This window comes from Caretta caretta, chromosome 2 (assembly GCF_965140235.1).
Source record: "Caretta caretta isolate rCarCar2 chromosome 2, rCarCar1.hap1, whole genome shotgun sequence".
NCBI lineage: Eukaryota > Metazoa > Chordata > Testudines > Cheloniidae > Caretta > Caretta caretta.
The window spans coordinates 260963850-260983488 of NC_134207.1; the positions used below are offsets into that span (position 1 = coordinate 260963850).

A 19639-nucleotide genomic window follows, 5' to 3' on the forward strand; every position below is an offset into this window, starting at 1 on the left:
TTGCCCCTTCACCCACGCCAACCCTGCTGCTCCTCCCTATCCCCCCCACGAGGTGCATCCTGCTCCCAGCGCTGGGCAGAGAACCAGCCCCTGGTGGGACTGCTCAGCTCACCAGCAGCCTGGCCAGCAGGCTCCTTCCTTCCCCCACTGCCTCTGGCTGGGCCGACGCCCCAGGAAAACCTAAGACCCTCTGGCCTGGGGCGCTGGCCAGAAGGAGCCAAACCCTGCATATGCCAAAGCCCCGCACAGCGCTGGCATGGGGAAGCTTCTCTGCCCTTCAGCTAAGCTCTGGAGTGGGGGGAAGCGATTTCCAGCCTGTTCACGCCTTGACCTGCAGGCTCCACAGCAGCCCCCTCCAGGCAGGGGCTGACCACCATCTTCATCTCCTACCCCCCCGCCTGCCCCCAGGGAGTGCAGGGCTGCTCCCTCCCCTAGGCACCCTCCCCTGCTGAGCCACCTCCCTGGCTGAGTTCGCTGAATCCACTGGGCCCTGGTGCACAATGCAACCTAGGGCTTAACCCCTTCCTGCCCATGCTGTAGCTGGGGGGTGGGGTGGGGGAACAGGAGGTGATTGGGTTATGTCAGTGGGGGCATTGTGGGCAGGGAGGGAGAAGCTGCTTCCAGCCACAGGGGGAGGACAGGGGGAGGAGAGGAGAAATGAGCTCTGCAAAGACAAGGGCCAGGCCATCCCTTCCCCTCTCTTCCTCCCCAGCGGTGAGAAGCAGCTCCCATCCCTTCCCTCCCATACAGTGCCGAAAGACTGCCGCTGGCCACATTCTGGTGTGAACCCTGGCAAAATCTGGGACGGGGGGGGGGCATGTGACCCCACGTGTCACCTTGGGAAGACGCGGCACCAGGTACCAGGAGAAGCAGGTCCGTCCCAGGGGCCCAGCCAGGCATGGAGAGCAGAGAGCACCAGGCAGGGAGGGTCAGGTCAGTCAGTCACCCCCCCCCACCATGGGAGAGAGGCCTACGGGAGTATGTGTGAGTCACCCCTCCCTGTGTAAACCCTAGAGCCTTAAAGATAAGAAGGTAAATAAAAAGAATCAAACTCCGGTATTTCTTTTTAACGGGGGCTCAGTCGACTTGATGTTAATTTGAACGTTTGCCCTGCATAGTTCTGACTGATTGCCACTGAACGGCTTGAATACAAATAATTCTACCCGGTGTCCCGTATTCAGCATAGGGAAATACGGTCACCCTACAGAGACTCCATCTTGGCCATCCCTCCTTTAATTTTTCAGGAGACCACTCTGCAACAGCTCCGCTTGCTCTGGGAGGCTCACACGGAGGACGTGCCATTCCGGTAGATGGACGTTTTCCTCTTAGGGCTGATTTTTTCAAGCAGTGATAACTGAGTGACATAGTTAACGGGGCTGTTTTCTCTAGACATGGTCCGAGGTTTGCGGGTGAAGTTCAGGTACTCTTGATACTGCCACTTCTGCAGGCGCTTCCTTAATTCAGCCTGAACCTAAGGAAAAGCACGAAAAGAGGGGGGAGGGGGAGACGGGCCAAAGAATTGGACATAGAACTAATGTGGCTATTCCAACTTCACACTGAGGCTAAGATTTTTTAAAAAATACCTGCCCAGTGTAAGGTTTCCAAATCCAGATCTAGGTGCCTAAACAAGTGATTGATTTTCAAAAGCGCTCAGGCCCCAGTTTTAGTGTCCCCCACCACCCACCTCCACCTGTCATCCCTCTGTTTGTCAGGTCCTAACACAATGGTTTTTGTGCTTTATTCCATGGGGCCACCAAGTTGTGGTAACACCTGCTGGAGCTCATCCACGAGGCCCTTAGCCTGTCCAAATCTAAGTCCGTCTGAAAAGACCCACTTCAGCCCTGTTACAACGAATAGAGGTGACTTGAGTGGATTAGTCTTTTTATGTCCCCTTTCCCCTAACCTCTGTCTGGATAATGCCTAGCACATTGTAGGTACTGCCATCACTCTCACTCTCTCTCTCTCTCTCTCACATACCCCCCATACTCTGATAGCCACGGAAATGCGTCTGCAGTGGCTGCCGTCAATACCTTTGAATCATAGATGTGTGGAGGACTGGAAGGGACCTCGGTAGGTCATCTAGTCCAGTTCCCTGCACTCAAGGCAGGACAATGTAATAAATAGACCATTCCTGACAGGTGTTTGTCTAACCTGTTCTTAAAAACCTCCAGTGACAGAAATTCTATACTATTCATATCATCTATGTATGGTCTATACATTATAGCTAGGGTTCCAGGTCTGTCACGGAGGTTGCAGAAGTCACGGACCACCCACGGACGCACCCACAGGAAAAAAATGGTGGTTGCCTAGCACCCACTGGCAGCCCCCCCCATCAGCGCCTCCCCCTTACCTCCAGTGCCTCCTGCCCACCACAATCAGCTGTTCCATGGTGTGCAGGAGGCTCTGGGGGGGCAGAGGGGAGGAGCAAGGGTGGGGCACACTTGGGGGCAGAACAGAGCGGGAAGAGGCAGGGTAGGGGGGCAGCGCCTTGGGTGAAGGGGTGGAGTGGGAGCGGGGTCTGGAGAGGAGCCAGAGGGAGCACCCCCCGGCATATTACAAAGTCGGCACCTATGCCCCCATCCCATCAAAGCCAGCAGCCAAATGGCTAAATCACTCACCTGGGAAACCTGAATTCAGATCCCTACTCTGCCTGATTTGGAGCATGGACATGACTGCTGGTCACTACATCCTAGCTGTATACCCCAACCAGCCTGCATTGGGTGTTCAGGGGTGGGGCACTCACTTGTTGGCCAGAGGGGGCGGGGGTTGATGCTATAGCCCAATGGTCTATGGGCTATTAGGACACACTCCTGGAGCTGCCTTTTGTTTGGGGCCCAATCCTGTAGGCATGCGCCAAGGAGACTGAGGAGGGATATGACTGGTCTCTATAAATACATTGTGGGGTAAGCTAAAGGGCAATCTTAGTGTAACCCACGCACTTCCTAGGTGTGGTGCTCTGTCCCCTCTCACGGCACTGAGACCACTTAGAGATTAATGAGTCTGCTAGAGCCTTAGCTAAGAGGCATGTGGGTTTTAACTCATGCAGTAGAGGCTCATGTATTTAGCTCCAGAGGTCCCAGGTTCGATCTCGACAACTGGGGTCTGTTGGCATTACATTAGCACAGGATCCAATGGTTATGTACCGGCTGTGAAGAAACTCAGACTGGATATTAAAAGACGGTTTCTAACCAGGTGAGGTTCTGGAACAGCCTTCTAATAGGAGTTGTGGGGGCAAACAATTTCATTAGTTTTAAGAGAGTCCTGGACAAATTTTTGAGTGTGATTGTATGATGGGATTGCTTGTGATGATAGAGGGCATGGCTCAACAGCTCTGGGGCTCACTTCCAGTTTGCCTCTTATGTTCTTAAAGCTCATGCTTCAGGATTTCAGCCAGCTACCGGCAGGGGTCAGGAAGCAATTTTCCCCCTCGGTCAGACTGGCAGTAATCTTGGGGAGCGGAGTGCGGTTTGCCTTTCTCTGCAGCATGTTGAGGCAGGTCACTTGCCAGGATTATCTGGGTATATCTCTCAGTCATTTCCCTGCTATTGTGGGGGCCTTGAGTACTGGTGCACCTCGGTCCCTCCTGTTCTCTGCCTGTGGGCTTTCACACTTTGGTCTCACTTTGGGTACTGGGTTTAGTGTGCAGGGTCTAAGTGGCCTGTCATATACAGGAGGTCAGACTAGATGAGGAGAGGTCCCTTGTGGCCTTAAACTCTATACCCCTGCAATCAGGCTCCTCTGGGGGCACAGGCAAGGCAACACCCAGTTTGAGAATCATGCGAGGATTGAGAGGGGGCTCCAAGTAGCTCATTAGCTGTTACATCAGGGCTTTGGCAACTTTGCACACGCCCACCAGCGGGAATTTAAGGCACCTGCAGGCTTAAGTGACAACTGAGTGGCTGTTTTGAGAATGTCAGTGGTGCCTAAATGTTGGACTTAGGTGCCTAAAGAGGCAACTAGGTGCTGTGTACCTTTGTGACTCTGCCCCTTTGTGACTCTGCCCCTTTGTGACTCAGGAACACCCATCACTTTGGAAGTCCATAGGACCCATGCTCGCAAGTTACTTCGGTGCTTTCGAAAATCCCACCCGAAACATCCACATTTGCTTATGCCTTAGTTGGCTTTTTAATACTCTTTTTATGGGACAAATTCAGGTAAGATCTGGCCATTCGCACTGCAAGCTCCATAAAGCACATATCTAGTATAAAAAATCCCCACATCTTCCCTTGGGAAACGGCCACTTTTTAAAACAGATGGCACTTTATGATGTATCTTGGAAAATGTAGCCAAGAGTCTTAGCAATAATCAAAGAACATAAAGCATAAGATTGAACAAGAGTATCTGGAACCACACAGGCTGCCCTGGAGAAGAAAAGAGCTTGCGAGAGGAAATAAAAGCTGAACAGAGGTCCGATACGTGTCTAGAGACACTAACTGAACACACTTTCTCATGACAGGGGAATCCCTGACACTTGTCAAGGGGTCACTAGTTCAAGGCTGATGTTGTGCCTTCCTGTAGCAGACCAGAATTACATGTATTTAGATAAAGTAGAGAGACACAGGCAAGAAGACAGATAAGGCTATTTCATGCTTTCAGGAGCCGATCAAAGTAAAGCGCGATGGCCTATTCTGGAAATTGGAACACATGGAAAACAATAGAAGGCCCTGACTTTCAAAGGTCTTATGCAATCGCATGTCTTGCTACTTACCTCTCCATTTAAGAAGCAATATAGAAGAGCGACAACAAAGCCCTAGGAAATTAAGGGGAAAAAAAGGTTATTTCTAAAAAAGGTGAACTTCCGCAAAGCAGGCCTTGGAGCACAGATAATTGTAGAGTGACGTCAGCCTAATTAATACTTTGATTAGGACACACAACAACATAATTTTTCCAATCAGTATTTATATGGCTTTCATATTCAGACTAAACACTGTCATGGCCCTGACATTGCATATGTGCACCACTTACCTCTAATGGATATAATCAGAACTGCTCACGTGTATGTGAGGAGCCCTTATATTGCGAGCAGTTAACCAGAATTCTCCTTTAGCTCAAGCAGCAAGGGTCTGTGTTTTTTAGAGCAGGCGGCTCTGAGTTCTAGCCCTGTTTTGGCATGAAATCCTAGGCAGGCCAAGGTTTTTTTTAAAAATATGTAGCAGTGAATTATAAGGCTATAATTATACAGCAGAGTTTTGACAGCATCTTTATAAATATGGCAAAGACTGTCATCAGTGAGATCATCAGAAACCTGTCATGTAATCACAGCTATGTAATGAAAGTGTGTTTTAAGTACTTCAGTGTGATATTTTCCAAAAGAGAACAGACAGTTGCTTCTGTTTATACACCCCTAAATGTTCTCCCGGAAGCCTAAAAATATCTTTCTGTAACAAACAGACTGTATGTACCCTGACCCCTGGTTCCTCCCTGGGGCCTATCATAGAGAGCATCTGGAGTAGACACGCCATGGGATAAGGACAGCTAAATTCTGGGGGTCAAAATGTCCACCCCATGCTTTCTCCTTTGGGCTGCAAGTTTACCAGTAAGTACCTGTGCCCAGCCTGTGTCGATAATTTGATTCAAAAGAGGCTGAAAAACAGTAAGCTATAAAAACTTCAGTTTCCCTTATAGACACTGTTTGTGGCAAAATATTTCTTTAGGGTGGAATTGCAACAGTTCCTAAATGACTTAGCAATGGCTTTCAATGGGACTTGTGCTCCCAAGTGACTTAGACAGTTTTGAAAATTACAGTTCTGGTGTATTTCTTTCTATTTCTAAAGCCAAGGAGGTGCCTCTCTATAGCCCCGTGTATCCTGACAACATTTCAGTTTGCCTACAAAACTGTGCAATAAAAGGAAACATCACTGTCAGCCTAACCATGTAACAAAATCCAGCCATGATAGAGCACAGCAGAGAGCCTGTCTCATGCCCGATCTCCTTCTGGCCCTGGCCCCACCCCCACCCCCCTCGGCCCCGCAAGTGCCTGGCAGCTTGCCCAGAACATTAAGAGATTCAGGCTATTTCTGACCAAGAAAGGATGATCATTCCAGGGTGAAAACCTTGCCAAGAGCCAGGGAGTGCCAGCTAGTTCACCGTGACTCATTGCAACCCCAGCAATATGGCACAAGAGAGGTAGTTTCTCAAATAGGCAGGTCCCAGGTAATTTAAGTGTACCTGGGTCAAAAGCAACACCTTAAAATTCTGTCTCAAAGCCAACAGGTAGCCATGCAGAACACGGAACATTGGTGTAACGTTCACTGCATGGGCAGTTCATATCCCAGTCCAGTTTAAAGCTTCTGAATATACTTAAAGTGTAGCATCACCAGGTGTGCATTGCAGTCATCTAATCTCAAAGTGACAGAGGCATGGATGAAAGCAGCAAGGTCTACATCCAAAAGAAGAGCCATACTCTTCTGGCCATGATAAGATAGAGAAAGTGGTCCTGGCCATAACTGCTACTTCATCACGTAACAGCAGTTGTTGGTCTAACTGGACCCACAGACTAAGAATTCAAATAGTGAACGGTGGGTGCACTGCCAATGGAAGGAGAGAGACTGATGTTATTTCTCCTAACCTACTCTCATCACCTCTGTTTTATCTGGATTGAATGTCAGGCAGCTCATTCTGATCGACACCCGAGGCTTCATGAGACACCAGGTAAGGCACTTAGTCACCCTCCCTGGATTGGGCAAGGTTGGGACAGTTATTAATTCTGTCTTTGTTTATTATACCTGAAAGGAGCCCAAGCCCAGCTCAATATAAAGTCTAGCTTCCAATCCAGTGCTTTCTGGGCAAAACGCAAACACGATATAGTGCACTCCAAAGAGTGGGATCAGGAGCAGTGTGGATTTAGCTAGTCTCCTGGAAAATGAAAAAAAAACAAAAAAACACAAATGTGACACACTTGACAACATTTCAATGAATTTAATGGAAGGTGGGAAACTAACAGAACGGAGACTGAGGGCGTGTGCGCATGGCATAGCAATGCACACTATGGAGGGAGGGGAGAGGGGATTTCTAAAGCACACTAATATGCTGCACATTCATTGGTCTGTGTATACCCTGCTGGTGTGTAATAGTTAAAGTGCGGGAGGGAACTTTTAGTGTGCACCATCAGGATTCAGACGGACCAATTAATGCGCAACCCATTAGTGTGCTTTAGAAATCTCATTGCCGGAGTGCCCAAGGCTGCGCCATGTAGACAAGACCTAAATCCTCAATTTATCTACAGATCAGGCAAAGCCAACGTGTGTGCACCATGTCTAATGGCGATAGGGTCGTTCATTCTCTATGCCTTTGCAATCTTTTTGCTCTCTCCTGTGTCAACAGGCATGGATGCTAGTCTGTGGTACGCATGATGGCGGTTCTTCTGATGGAGCCACCTGTCCATTTTGAAATGGATGCAGGCCACCAACTCTTTTACATAGATAATCAAACATGCTTTTGGGGCTGAATTGGACTGGCAATCTAGTATTGAAATTTCTCCAGCCTTACCAAAGCCATGAGCCAACTAGTCCCCTGCGGGTTTCTAAGAGACCATTACAGAGGCTGGCAGGGTTGAGTCTCTCACGAAGGGCATGGAACCAGAATGGGAGGAGTTAAACAGCTGGGAACCAGTTGCATCTGGAGCTCATTCAACTACAGGCCATAGCTGATGTGCATAAAATAAGAAAGGTGAGGAAGAAAGGAGGGGCCAATTGTGTGGCAACCTAAGAGTGTGTGAAGTTGATTACAATTTGTTAGGTGCAGGGCTTTCAGTTGGGCCTCGCTGGTGGACTAGCATAGAGAGGACTTTATATTGGGGCCTCTAGAAAAAGAGGGCAGATTTCTACCGGCTCATACCTTAGAAACAAAGTGGCAACTCGACTTTGTTTTTTTGTTCTGGGAGTTACTTTCCCCACTATTGAGAAAGAGGCCACAGGGGGACACCCCCAGGAAACAATATCTTAAACCAGATCCAATGGGAGATAATACAAAAAAAGAAAAGGAGTATTTGTGGCACCTTAGAGACTAACCAATTTAAGGTGCCACAAGTACTCCTTTTCTTTTTGCGAATACAGACTAACACGGCTGTTACTCTGAAACCAACACAAAAAATGTATTGTCACTTACACAAAATGACTAGAATGGCTGCCGCTGACCTCTGGAGATTGTAATTTCTGCACCAGAATTCTGATCACATTGACAAATATAGTAAAGTTCATCTGCAAAGAGAAAAACGGGTTTCTAAGCTTCCTAGGAGACTGAGCCGTATCTTCAATGGGTGCAAATCAACATAGATCCATCCATATCAAAGCAGCTATGCCAATTTATGCCAACTGAATATCTGGTTCTCAATCTGTACACAGTCAAATAAATAATAAGGGCAACATTTTCTATCTTAGATGCCTAAAGTGACACCCCCAAATCCTTATTTAGGCACCTAAGTAAACATAGGGTGACCAGACAGCAAATGTGAAAAATCTGGACAGGGGGTGGGGGATAATAGGAGCCTATATAAGAAAAAGACCCAAAAATCAGGACTGTCCCTATAAAATCGGGACATCTGGTCACCCTAGGTAAACATGATCTGATTTTCAATTATGATGTGCTTCCACAATGACTTTGAATAGGAGGTTTACTTGCTCAGACCCTGAAAATCAGACCAATTTTTTGTTATGCCTAATGATGGATGTAGGTGCTAATCTTTAGGCACCCATGTTTGAAAAATTTGACCGATTCACATTTCTATAACGTTCCACAAAACAGATCTTGCAACACAATTTAAGTCAGCAAGAATCCTGCTCGCATATACAATGGCCAAATTTTTCCTAAACATGCATCCTAAGGGCTCAAGTGCAAAGCACACTGGCATGAAGTTGGAGAAAAGACTGAGGAGATCCTGGGGAGAGGGGCAATATTGTTCACTGGTTTGGAGAGAAAACAGAAGAATAAAAACAGGGGAAAGAGAAATGACTAGGCACAGGCATGTCACAAGCCCGTTATTACGTATTTGTATTGTGGTAGCTCCTAGGAGCCTCAGTCATGGACAGGACCCTGTTGTGCTAGACTCTGTACAAACACAGAACAAAAAGACACCCCGTGCTCCAAAGAGTTCACAATCTAAGTATATCTTCACATTTTGGAGATGGATTCTCTGGTCAGACACATGAGTAAGTGACACAAAATAGATGATCTTACACGTTACTCGATGCAATGAGCCTTTAAGGCTAAATTTTCCTGTACTTGCAAATGTGCAATGATCATGCATAGACAATGCAGGAGTGTCCTTATTTAGGCATGTTCCTGGCATTAGACTCTGAGTAATTAGCTTTGTATCACCTGTGTGTGATCTTGCACTATTGCCAGCCTTGGCTGGACACATATAGCTTACATTGGCTGAAATGGCATTCAATACACATGTCCCAGGGCAACATGCTGCCCTTCATTTGTAATTTTCATGCCTTTCACTGCTGCTTGTCTCTCTTCCACTCACAATATAGCAAGTGTTATGCAACAATTTCCAGCTTCCTAAAATTAAAAACAAATTAAATGCAGTATGCGGCACTGTATGCCTGTCTTACTGAAAAGAGATATGTGCTTAGCTTTCAGTTCTTCAAAGGATTGAACAGATCAAAGGCAAAACTCACTAATACAGATAGCAGTATGGGTCCCTTGATGATCCATAACACTGCTGTATTCTCATCATCATCATCCCAGCATCTGAAACAGGAAACTAAATAATTACCTGGTCTGGTTTGTGCTGAATATTAAACGACTCAAGTCTTGGTACAGAAAAGTGGTTGTCGTTAACTCTTGCTGTTAGCAATTTAAAAGCATCTCCCAAAAGTTCTTCCAGATTTTCACTCCCCAGAAGGTTGCTCTATAGCCTAATTCAAAGAAGGCTTATCCAACTTGAGGCAAAGGCCTTGTCTACACTGGTGGTAGTGTTTAGGGTACATGTGGCTACAGACTGCAGTGAAAAACAGGCTACGTTCACACTGCAGTGTGTAGCTTTATGTAGCAGTGAAAGGCTCTGGTAGCGGAGAGGCCATGGGGAAAGACCAGAGCCCTACTGCCAGAGACTTTCCCTGCTCTCTCCTCCTTGCCAGAACCTTTTCCTGCTCCCAGAGCCTTTCACTACGGTGGGGAAAGGCTCTGGCCACGGGACACCACACTGTAAAAATAGAAGTGTATATGTGGGAAGCACTGCTTGGGGTGTGGAGAGCCATGTAGGGTACATACACTAAGGATCTGGCATGTCTTTTCTCTACCCACTTAAACTGTGCCACTCCATCTACTCTGCTATTTCTATCCGTGCTAGGGGTACATGCCATGACTGCACACCGCACTCCACACACCGCTGTAAATGTTGACATAGCCAAAGTGAAACAAGGAAGGGGACATTATCCTGATTGCAGGCTGCTCATTAAGACTCTCTCTCCCCTGCTGTGTGGAGCTATATTTCAGGGCAAAGAAGAGAGGCTGGATTCAGCTGCAGTAAATCCAAAGCACTCCTCACTTCTTCGCCATGGCTTCCGGGCTGCTCAGCAGAGTCCAGGCACTGAGGTCCTGATGCCTCTTGATATATTTGGGTACCATAAATTAACATGAATGGAGCAAGGCAGACTGCAAGGGCCAGGTGAGTGGCAGTGGGCCAGACAGCCTTTCACCTTTAGGTCATTGGTCTGAATCTTTCCCAGGTTAGGAAGGAGTAGAAGTTGTTCCTATCTTGGGGCCTGTGTGAAGTGAATGGGAAGATTAAAGTTCAGCTCCTAGTAACCAAGCATCTGTGATATATTGCCCCCACTCCTGTTCTCAGGTTGAGAGGCTTTGCGGTCAAACCAAGGATTGAATGGAGATGAAAATGGAACAACACTTTCACTCCCAATAATAGTAAACCAGACTTGAAGCCTACTAGCCAGGTGCCATAGGGAAGCTTGCACTGTTTGATACAAGGACTAGGTAGAAAGGACTAGGACAAGGTAGAAAGTTGATGAGATAGAAAAAGTCTGTTCCAGATGGAAGGAGCTTCAGAGTATAAGACTCTTGCCCCAAGAGTGGTGAGATTGTGTGAAAAGACAGAGGAGATGAGTGCCAGAGGTAAGACAGTTCAATACACGGCATAATCATTCAAATGCAAGAGTTCACACGTACAGTATTGCCAACCCTAGATGTTCAAAAACTGAGTCAAGTCCCCCCCAATCATGTGATTGGCTTAAAACCCCCACGACTTCTGGAAAAATAATAAGTGTTTGGTTCTTTTTATTTGCCTTCTGGCTGCAGCGTGCACTTGCTTCACATTGTCAAGTTTTTCTGGCAACCATGAAGGATAGACACATATTTTAAAACAAAAGCCAAGGTTCTCCTGCAATATCATGATTGCAGCAGCTCGGGCTTTAAGAAAAATAACTCAAAATCGTGAGACTTTTGATCAAATCCTGAGCTGGCAACACTGTTGCTGCAGTCAGATGTAAATTGGGAGATAGTTCTCAAAACGACTTCCTCATTTGCCTATTTCTGAATTTTAAAGATTAAAAATGCAAATTCTTATGGTTAAAAGCTTTGGTTATTTTTTAAATCTCCCTTCTTGATGAATCACATTTACTGTGCCAAATGCAATGCCCAGCCGCACTATGATTCTGGCTCACCCTGTATTCTGTCTGTAGATTCGGGTTAGGATCCAAGCAGACATCACAGCACTGGGAGTTCCTAGAAGAATCAACGCAGAACACAACATGGCACAAGATCACTTTTTGAATTTAAGTGCAACCCAGGATCTACCCCGCCCCTTCCCTGAGGCCCCACTCCTTTCCCCAAGGCCCCGTGCTCCGCTCACTCCATCCCCCCCCTCCATCGCTTGCTCTCTCCCACCCTCACTCACTTTCACTGGGCTGGGCCAGGGGTTTGGGGTGTGGGAGGGGGTGCAGGCTCTGGGCTAGTGCCGAGGGGTTCAGAGTGTGGGAGGGGGCTCTAGGCTGAGCCTGGGGCAGGAGGTTGGGGTGCAGGAGGGGGTACATGGTGCTGGCTCTGAGAGGGGGCTCAGGGCTGGGGGTTGGGATGTAGAAAGGATGAGGGCTCCTGCCGGGCGGCTCCCATGTGGTGGTGCAGTGGGGCTAAGGCAGGCTCCCTGCCTTCCCTGGCCCCATGTCACTCCGGCAATCAGCCAGCATGCCCCGGCGGCCCCTGGGGGCACGGGGAAGGGGGGGAAATGTGGCTCAGTGTGCTGCCCCTCCCTGTAGGCACCACCCCCGCAGCTCCCATTGGCTGCAGTTCCCTGTTCCCGGCCAATGGGCGCTGCAGGGACGGTGCTTGCAGGCAGGAGCAGCACACTCAGATCCCTGACCACCCCCAAAGCCTGAAGGGGCATGCTGGCCTCTTCCAGGAGTGGCGTGGGCCCAGGGCTGGGAGGGAGCCTGCCTTAGTCCCGCTGCACTGCCGGACTTTTAGTGGTTGGAGATCGCGATCAACTGTCAGAGGCTCCAGGATTGACCAGTCGATCACAATCTACCATTTCGTGACCAGCGCCTTAGACTTTGGGTGCCCAGTGTTAGACCCCTAATGTGAAATGCTCTCTTTGGTGGAGTCAGTGGCAAAAATCCTACTGATTTCAATGGGCCCTGGATTTCAACTTTTTGGCAAAAATTTCAGAAGTATCCACTAATTTTGGGTGCTTCATGCAACCTGATAGGCAGAGCCCCAGTCACCCCATGTGTGCAGTAGGGACAATTACATTTATCTACCTCCTGGGGGCACTGTGTAGCCTGATGAAAATAATGCAGGTGAAATTTTTATCTTAGTCCAAAGTATTCTTAAGGCAAAGATCAGACTAGAACGCACGAGTTCCAGTTTCCCAGACCTGTACGGCCACATTGCCGAGTGCATTACACTCACACCAGATACTTCATGGGGTGTCTAGAAAGTGACAAAATGTCCACCCGGGATTATTTTAACAAAAATAAATAAAATACTGCAGTTGCATTGAACCTCGTGAATTGTCAACGCTCATCGAAAATGCATCTCATGGCAAATGCTTTTCAGAGCTCTAGACATAACTGCAAGAAGGCACATACACAAGCAAAGGGAGAAAACATGAGAGTGTACTAACCCCAGCCAACCAAAATGAACCACCACACGTACTGTTTATCAGAAACAAATGTCAACAGCAGCAGTGTTTGCAAGTACATCCCTTCTACCAGGAGCCAGAAGAAGTTGGCTAAAATGCTGAACTGAAAGAATGCGACTGCAACCTTACATGCAACCTGGAGACACACAGGGAAAGGAGAATATTAGCTGCAGTCTCTGAAGTCAGTCATCTTAAAGGTCCTGGGAAAAAGCTGGGAAAATCTGAACCAAGAGAAATATGCACGTACACAGGTTCTGTTCGAAAGCCTCTTGAACTCAATAGATTTATCATTGACATCAACAGGGTTTGGGTTATACCCATAGATTATACAATTCTAGTGAGTGGTGTACAGTTGTCTGAAAGTGAACATTTAGGCCTCCATTGTGGGCCAAAATCCTTACTCATGTAAGCGGATGAAACTCTGCTGAAGTTGACAGAGTTGTGCTCTCGTACACCAGAGTTGAATTTGGCCCTTGGTATTTCTTTCTGTGTCTGATGCGATTTGCTACTTTGGTATATTGCAGGCCAAGTTGGAATTGCAAGCTATCACTGTAAGAGGGGTTTTTTCGGGGGTGGAGGTGGTTCCTGATCCTGCTTGCAGGCTAGGGATCCTTGTAGGAAAGCATGGGATCTGGGCCTACCAGAATGAGTCTGAAGACAGACAGCCTAAAGCAAAGTGAGGTGAGCTGTGCCTCTCTGTTTTAGGGAGCATCCTGTTTTCTCTTTCTCTGTTTTGGGGATTTTGTGTGTTAATGGTTTAAATTCTATTCAATAAAGTACTGCTACATTGCAACCCTCGAGAAAGATAAAAACATAAATACTCTAATTTGTCTGTGTGTATGCCATAAACATAACAGCACCTAAAGTATGATGATCTCAGACCCATAAAACCAAAATACAGGACAGAATCAGGAAATCTCAGTGTTACCTCTGTAACAAGGATTAACCAGTAAAATCAAACACAGTGACAGAGAAGAAAAGATTGGTACCGTTGACATTAAGCAGTGGTCCATATTTTCATCAGCAAACAAAACAGCATCTTTAATGAAAACAGCAGTGGCTCTGAGGATGAAAGAGACAAACAGGTGCATGTGGATGTAATTCCGTGTACAGTGGAATTTTCTGAAATGAGAAAATAAAAAGGGAAATCATTCCTTAAAGAGAAACTTCAGTTTACCCCATCTAAAAACCAATCAGGAATCCATTCTGTCTTCAGACATCACTCAGCAAGTCAAAACAAGTACAGTAGGGCATGCTTTCCCTGTCGTGCCCCAGCAAAGTCTCAGCCTTGAGCTAGAGAAGCCATTTCTTAGAAGCAAGGCAATAGCTTAGCTCATTCTCTTTGTTCCTGGGCCCCTACCACTATTACTATGGAATGTGACAGTTGTGGTGGTGGTTTTATGCCTATCCACTGGAAAACAGGCTTGGACAATTTGTGATTTGATTCAATGCTCATTGGAGAGACACCCCTTTTGACTCCAGTGGATGTTGGACTGGTCTCTTATTGCATAGGTCACTGTGTTGATGCTAAATAGTAATGATTTCCATTGATTACCACCCAGGGCTGGATTTATACTAGTGGCCTAAAATCAAAAGTTTCTGTCCCAAACTCATCACTTATCATCCAAACTCAGCACAAATAAGATCATCAGAATGGCCATGGTCCACCTAGCCCAGTATCCTGTTTTCCGACAGTGGCCAATGCCAGATGCTTCAGAGGGAATGAACAGAACATGGCAATTATCAAAGTGATCCATCCCCTGTTGTCCAGTCCTAGCACCTGGAAGTCAGAGGTTTAGGGACACCCAGAGCATGGGGTTGCATCCTTGACCATCTTGGCAAATAGTCATTGATGGTACTATCCTCCATGAATTTATTTAATTCCTTTTTGAATGTGCAGGTTATTTTCCCTCGATCTCTGTGCATAGCTCCTATAATCTGTAATGGATGGTACAGGCACATCTGAGGGGAGTTTATGGAGAGAACGTCCTTGCTAAGCATGGGGAAAGTAGTTGCCCTATGTGAACTGTGAGGCCATCATGCATGGACACAAGCCATATTCCCATTAAAAAAAAACCCTCCAGGAGGAATAGTGAGAGGGTACACAGTCAGGTCTTATGTTTTAAAGTCTGCCGGGAAATATCACACCACAAGTGATGGAGAATAGGTTACCGTGGATGGAAATATTGTGTCTGTGATAGAATGCAAAAACTGGAAAATAAAACCAGTTGGAGTTGCAAGTCACAGAGATGAGAATTAGGATGAAGCTGAATGGGGACTTCAAATACCTCAAAGGCCGCTGCAAGCATTTACCTGAAGATGGCAAAGATAACGAGAGCTGTAATGAGTGAAGTCAGAGATGTCGCATAGCCAGCGGTGTAGACATGCCAAAATGCAGAATAATATGATTTCTATGAGAGGAAGAAAAGACAAAAATATAGATGGATGTGCAGCATTCATCCCAGTGTGCCCATTTGACTAAGGCATGACTAAGGCACCTCAGCCACAGAATATAAATTATATTTTACAATCTCCAACGTGCTTTATAGTGGAGAGGGGCTCTAGACTGGGACTTGGGAGACTTGAGTTCTAGTGTTGGCTCTGCAACTGATCTTCTGCGTGACCTTGGGCAAGGCATTGGCCCTCCCTGTGCCTCAGTTTCCCCATCTGAAAAATGCAGATAATGGTTTGGGCTTGTTGAAAACTTTCCTTTGAAATGGGTTTTCAGCAGAAAACTGGGTTTTTGATTAAACACATTTTCTTGTGAAGTGTCTATTTTACCAGGAACAGTTTGATTTTTTTCCATTCCACACCCAAAAAAGCTTTCAACCAATACCAGAAAAATTTCAGATTTTGGCTGAAAATTTTCAATGTTTTGACAAAAAGTCAATTTTTTCTGCAGAACACTCCCCTTATTTTCTGACCACCTCTAACAGTGACTCATACCCCTCCCCCCCCGTGCAAAGGACTTTGATGTGTATAAATGTGCTAAATGAGCCCGATCCAAAGCCCCCTGAAGCTACTGGAAAGACTCAATTCACTCTAATAGCTAAGTATTGTTAAGATGTGTCTTGGTTTTACAAACCCTTGCGATTCAGGTTTTATATCTGCGACATAAAAGCAGGGGTGTCTGGCAGCTGGGCTTCATTTATTTGAAGCACCAATGTTTGGGAGCATTTGGATAAACATGCCTAGCTGTGGCCTATCCCAAATCCTCAGTGAAGGTTTGATGGTTCAAGGTGCTGAGCTTTGCCAACTCTCATTGAAGCTGCTGGGAGGTGTAGTCACTCAGCATGTCACAAGTGTTCAGCACCTTGCAAATTCTGTGACTAACTAATTGTTTCAGGACCAGATGCAAGGCCCATCAGAACTAATGGGTGTCTAATGTACTTGAATGGGCTATGGATCACGCCTCTAGTGAGTAGGTACAGCTAAGCAAAAAGTAACAGATGAGGAAACTGAAACATTTGAGAGGGATAGCTCAGTGGTTTGAGCATTGGCCTGCTAAATCCAGGGTTGTGAGTTCAATCCTTGAGGGGGCCATTGAGGGATCTGGGGCAAAAATTGGGGATTGGTCCTGCTTTGAGCAGGGGGTTGGACTAGATGATCTTTTGAGGTCCCTTCCAACCCAGATATTCTATGATTCTCTATGATTATGGAGCTAAGAGACTGACCCAACATCACACGGTGTGTTAATGGAGTTATTTCCTGAGCTCTGACACAGAGTCCTTAATTCCTAGTTTCAAACTCAACCTAATAAGGGTATTTCTATACTGCAATCAGAGGTGTGACTGCAACATGCATCGACATACCTAAGCTAGCTTTGCTCCAGCTATCTTGAATATCAATAGCAGCGAAGCCGTGGCTGCACGGACTAGCCGCTCAAGAATATAACCAGGGTCCTGGGTGGACTTAGAATCATAGAATCATAGAATATCAGGGTTGGAAGGGACCCCTGAAGGTCATCTAGTCCAACCCCCTGCTCAAAGCAGGACCAATTCCCAGTTAAATCATCCCAGCCAGGGCTTTGTCAAGCCTGACCTTAAAAACCTCTAAGGAAGGAGATTCTACCACCTCCCTAGGTAACGCATTCCAGTGTTTCACCACCCTCTTAGTGAAAAAGTTTTTCCTAATATCCAATCTAAACCTCCCCCACTGCAACTTGAGACCATTACTCCTCGTTCTGTCATCTGCTACCATTGAGAACAGTCTAGAGCCATCCTCTTTGGAACCCCCTTTCAGGTAGTTGAAAGCAGCTATCAAATCCCCCCTCATTCTTCTCTTCTGCAGGCTAAACAATCCCAGCTCCCTCAGCCTCTCCTCATAACTCATGTGTTCCAGTCCCCTAATCATTTTTGTTGCCCTTCGCTGGACTCTCTCCAATTTATCCACATCCTTCTTGAAGTGTGGGGCCCAAAACTGGACACAGTACTCCAGATGAGGCCTCACCAATGTCGAGTAGAGGGGAACGATCACGTCCCTCGATCTGCTCGCTATGCCCCTACTTATACATCCCAAAATGCCATTGGCCTTCTTGGCAACAACGGCACACTGCTGACTCATATCCAGCTTCTCGTCCACTGTCACCCCTAGGTCCTTTTCCGCAGAACTGCTGCCTAGCCATTCGGTCCCTAGTCTGTAGCTGTGCATTGGGTTCTTCCGTCCTAAGTGCAGGACCCTGCACTTATCCTTATTGAACCTCATCAGCCTGTGCTGTCCTAGCTTCACTGCTATTGTTATTCAAGCTAGCTAGATCAGCGCTAGCTCCGATTGGTCTCAATGTGCTGCAGCCACACCTCTGATTGCAGTGCAGAGGGCCCTAAGTGACATTGCCTCTCTGATATTACCCTTTAACACCGCTAAGTTCATTTTGACATGTCGCATAGTGATGTATCCTGAGAAAAACAGGAAGCATCATCGAGCTTTGCCTCTGCAAATTGTTTTCTGTTTCACTACAGGGCCACCTGATTATTCCAAATCATAAGGAACCAAAATCCTTAGTTTGTTGCTGGTCAGTCAAATTTCCTCAGGGCCGATGCAAGTGCCGCATTGTCCTAACCCTAACCTTGTTTATCAAAAGGCTTAGAAGCTGCCAGCAACTCCAGGCTGAGACAGTCATTTATCAATTTTAAATTCAGAAACGTTGGCAGGAAACCTGCTCATTGAAGAATCATCCTGGCATTTGGTGAAATCACTGTAACATTTTCTATGCAACATGCTACACAAAGGTGGAAAGCAGGAGACTTGTTCAACTGTGCAGGCGGGTGGGTCAAAGGCTCTTTCCTCTTCTGGGGTAGCTGATAGAAGCACGGTAAGCAGCAGAGTCCAAACAGGTGAGGGTGAAAAGGGTACTCAGGTTCTGAGTATGCAGAGAAAACACTACCCACTAGCTCTCCCACAGTGTGTTTTATACACGGTCCCTGGTATTTATCTGACCCCCTCCCCAGTTACCACAGGAGCTGAGTACTTCATCATCTTTGATGGATTTAACCTCACAACACCACGTGAGGTAGGGCAGTGCTGTTGAGTCCCCGTTTTACAGATGGGAAACTGAGACACAGAGAGGCCAAGCTACTTGCTCTAAGCCACATGGGCAGAGTAATGACTTGAGCCTAGGTCTCCCGCGTACCCTAACCATTGGACCATCCTTTCTATCTTCAGAGAAGGCTGATGAACACAAGTCTCTGGAACCCTAATTTAAAAGGAACCGTGAAGACGACTCTTCCCCTTTCACTGTATGCAATGTTCCCCATAGAAGCAAAGGGTTAGGCAGCAGGCTATCTTCTCCACCCAGATAGATACCGGACACAGCAGGACAGACTCTTCTATGCCAAGATCCATTCAGTGCAGGATGAGGGGGCCATAACTGGCTCCCCAATTCTCCACCTTGCATTGTGTCAGATCCAGCCCTGATGTTATTTAGTCCAAGAGGCCATATGACAGCTGAGAACCACAGGAGTGCAATCCCCCTCTAGCCCTAGTTCCTTCCTTGTCCCTGATACCCCCACCTATGCTGGGGTTGGGTTGGGGTGGTGGAGGGGCCAGCTCCACTGGCCTTGTGGAGTACCCAGGGAAGTCTCAGCTGGACAGTACAGTCAATCAAAGGAGAGAATCTGGCTTATGTATATTCAGCATTCCTCAGGGTGTTTTCATGGGGGCAGTTCTGGGTTTGCTCCTCCTAGGTGCATCTCCAACCCAATACTGACCTGATCTTCAGGGCCTTTACTGGAACCTTCATCGAATCCGCAGGCAATGGAGTACGGTGGGTACGGTTCTGACCAAGATGCTTCTTGCGTACAGTTTCTTTGCAGAAAACCTGAAAACAGTGAAACACATCAGCAAATGACCCATATGGTTTAGCAGTGACAAGAAACAGCTTATTCTTAGTGCTCAAATCCTCAGACCTATTTTCTTACTTATTGATACTTCTGGATGTGCTAACTGCTTTTAGCAAGTTTGGCTATACAGAATGAAAGCTACTTTAGCTATCTACCTTGTGAAACGCTGAGACAAATATTCAAATGAACACAGTGGTGAGCT

The 19639-nt window shown here is 46.8% G+C and overlaps 1 protein-coding gene across 3 annotated transcripts in view; it reads right to left on the bottom strand.

Moving 5' to 3' along the window:
- Nucleotides 1-1052: 1052 nt before the first annotated feature.
- LOC125631165 (vasoactive intestinal polypeptide receptor 1-like) overlaps nucleotides 1053-19639 on the bottom strand; it is a 40519-nt gene continuing 21932 nt past the window's right edge. For 2 of the 3 annotated variants that reach the window (XM_048837439.2, XM_075126034.1), the window contains exons 4-13: nucleotides 19306-19415; nucleotides 15413-15510; nucleotides 14089-14221; nucleotides 13082-13235; nucleotides 11625-11685; nucleotides 9624-9696; nucleotides 8107-8198; nucleotides 6726-6855; nucleotides 4709-4750; nucleotides 1053-1471 (exon numbers count right to left, since the gene is read on the bottom strand). In XM_048837439.2, coding sequence (XP_048693396.1) covers nucleotides 1283-1471; nucleotides 4709-4750; nucleotides 6726-6855; nucleotides 8107-8198; nucleotides 9624-9696; nucleotides 11625-11685; nucleotides 13082-13235; nucleotides 14089-14221; nucleotides 15413-15510; nucleotides 19306-19415 — 1082 coding nt within the window. In that variant the 3' untranslated portion in view covers nucleotides 1053-1282. The remainder of the gene's footprint in view (nucleotides 1472-4708; nucleotides 4751-6725; nucleotides 6856-8106; nucleotides 8199-9623; nucleotides 9697-11624; nucleotides 11686-13081; nucleotides 13236-14088; nucleotides 14222-15412; nucleotides 15511-19305; nucleotides 19416-19639) is intronic. The other variant, XM_075126035.1, reaches the window with a different exon arrangement.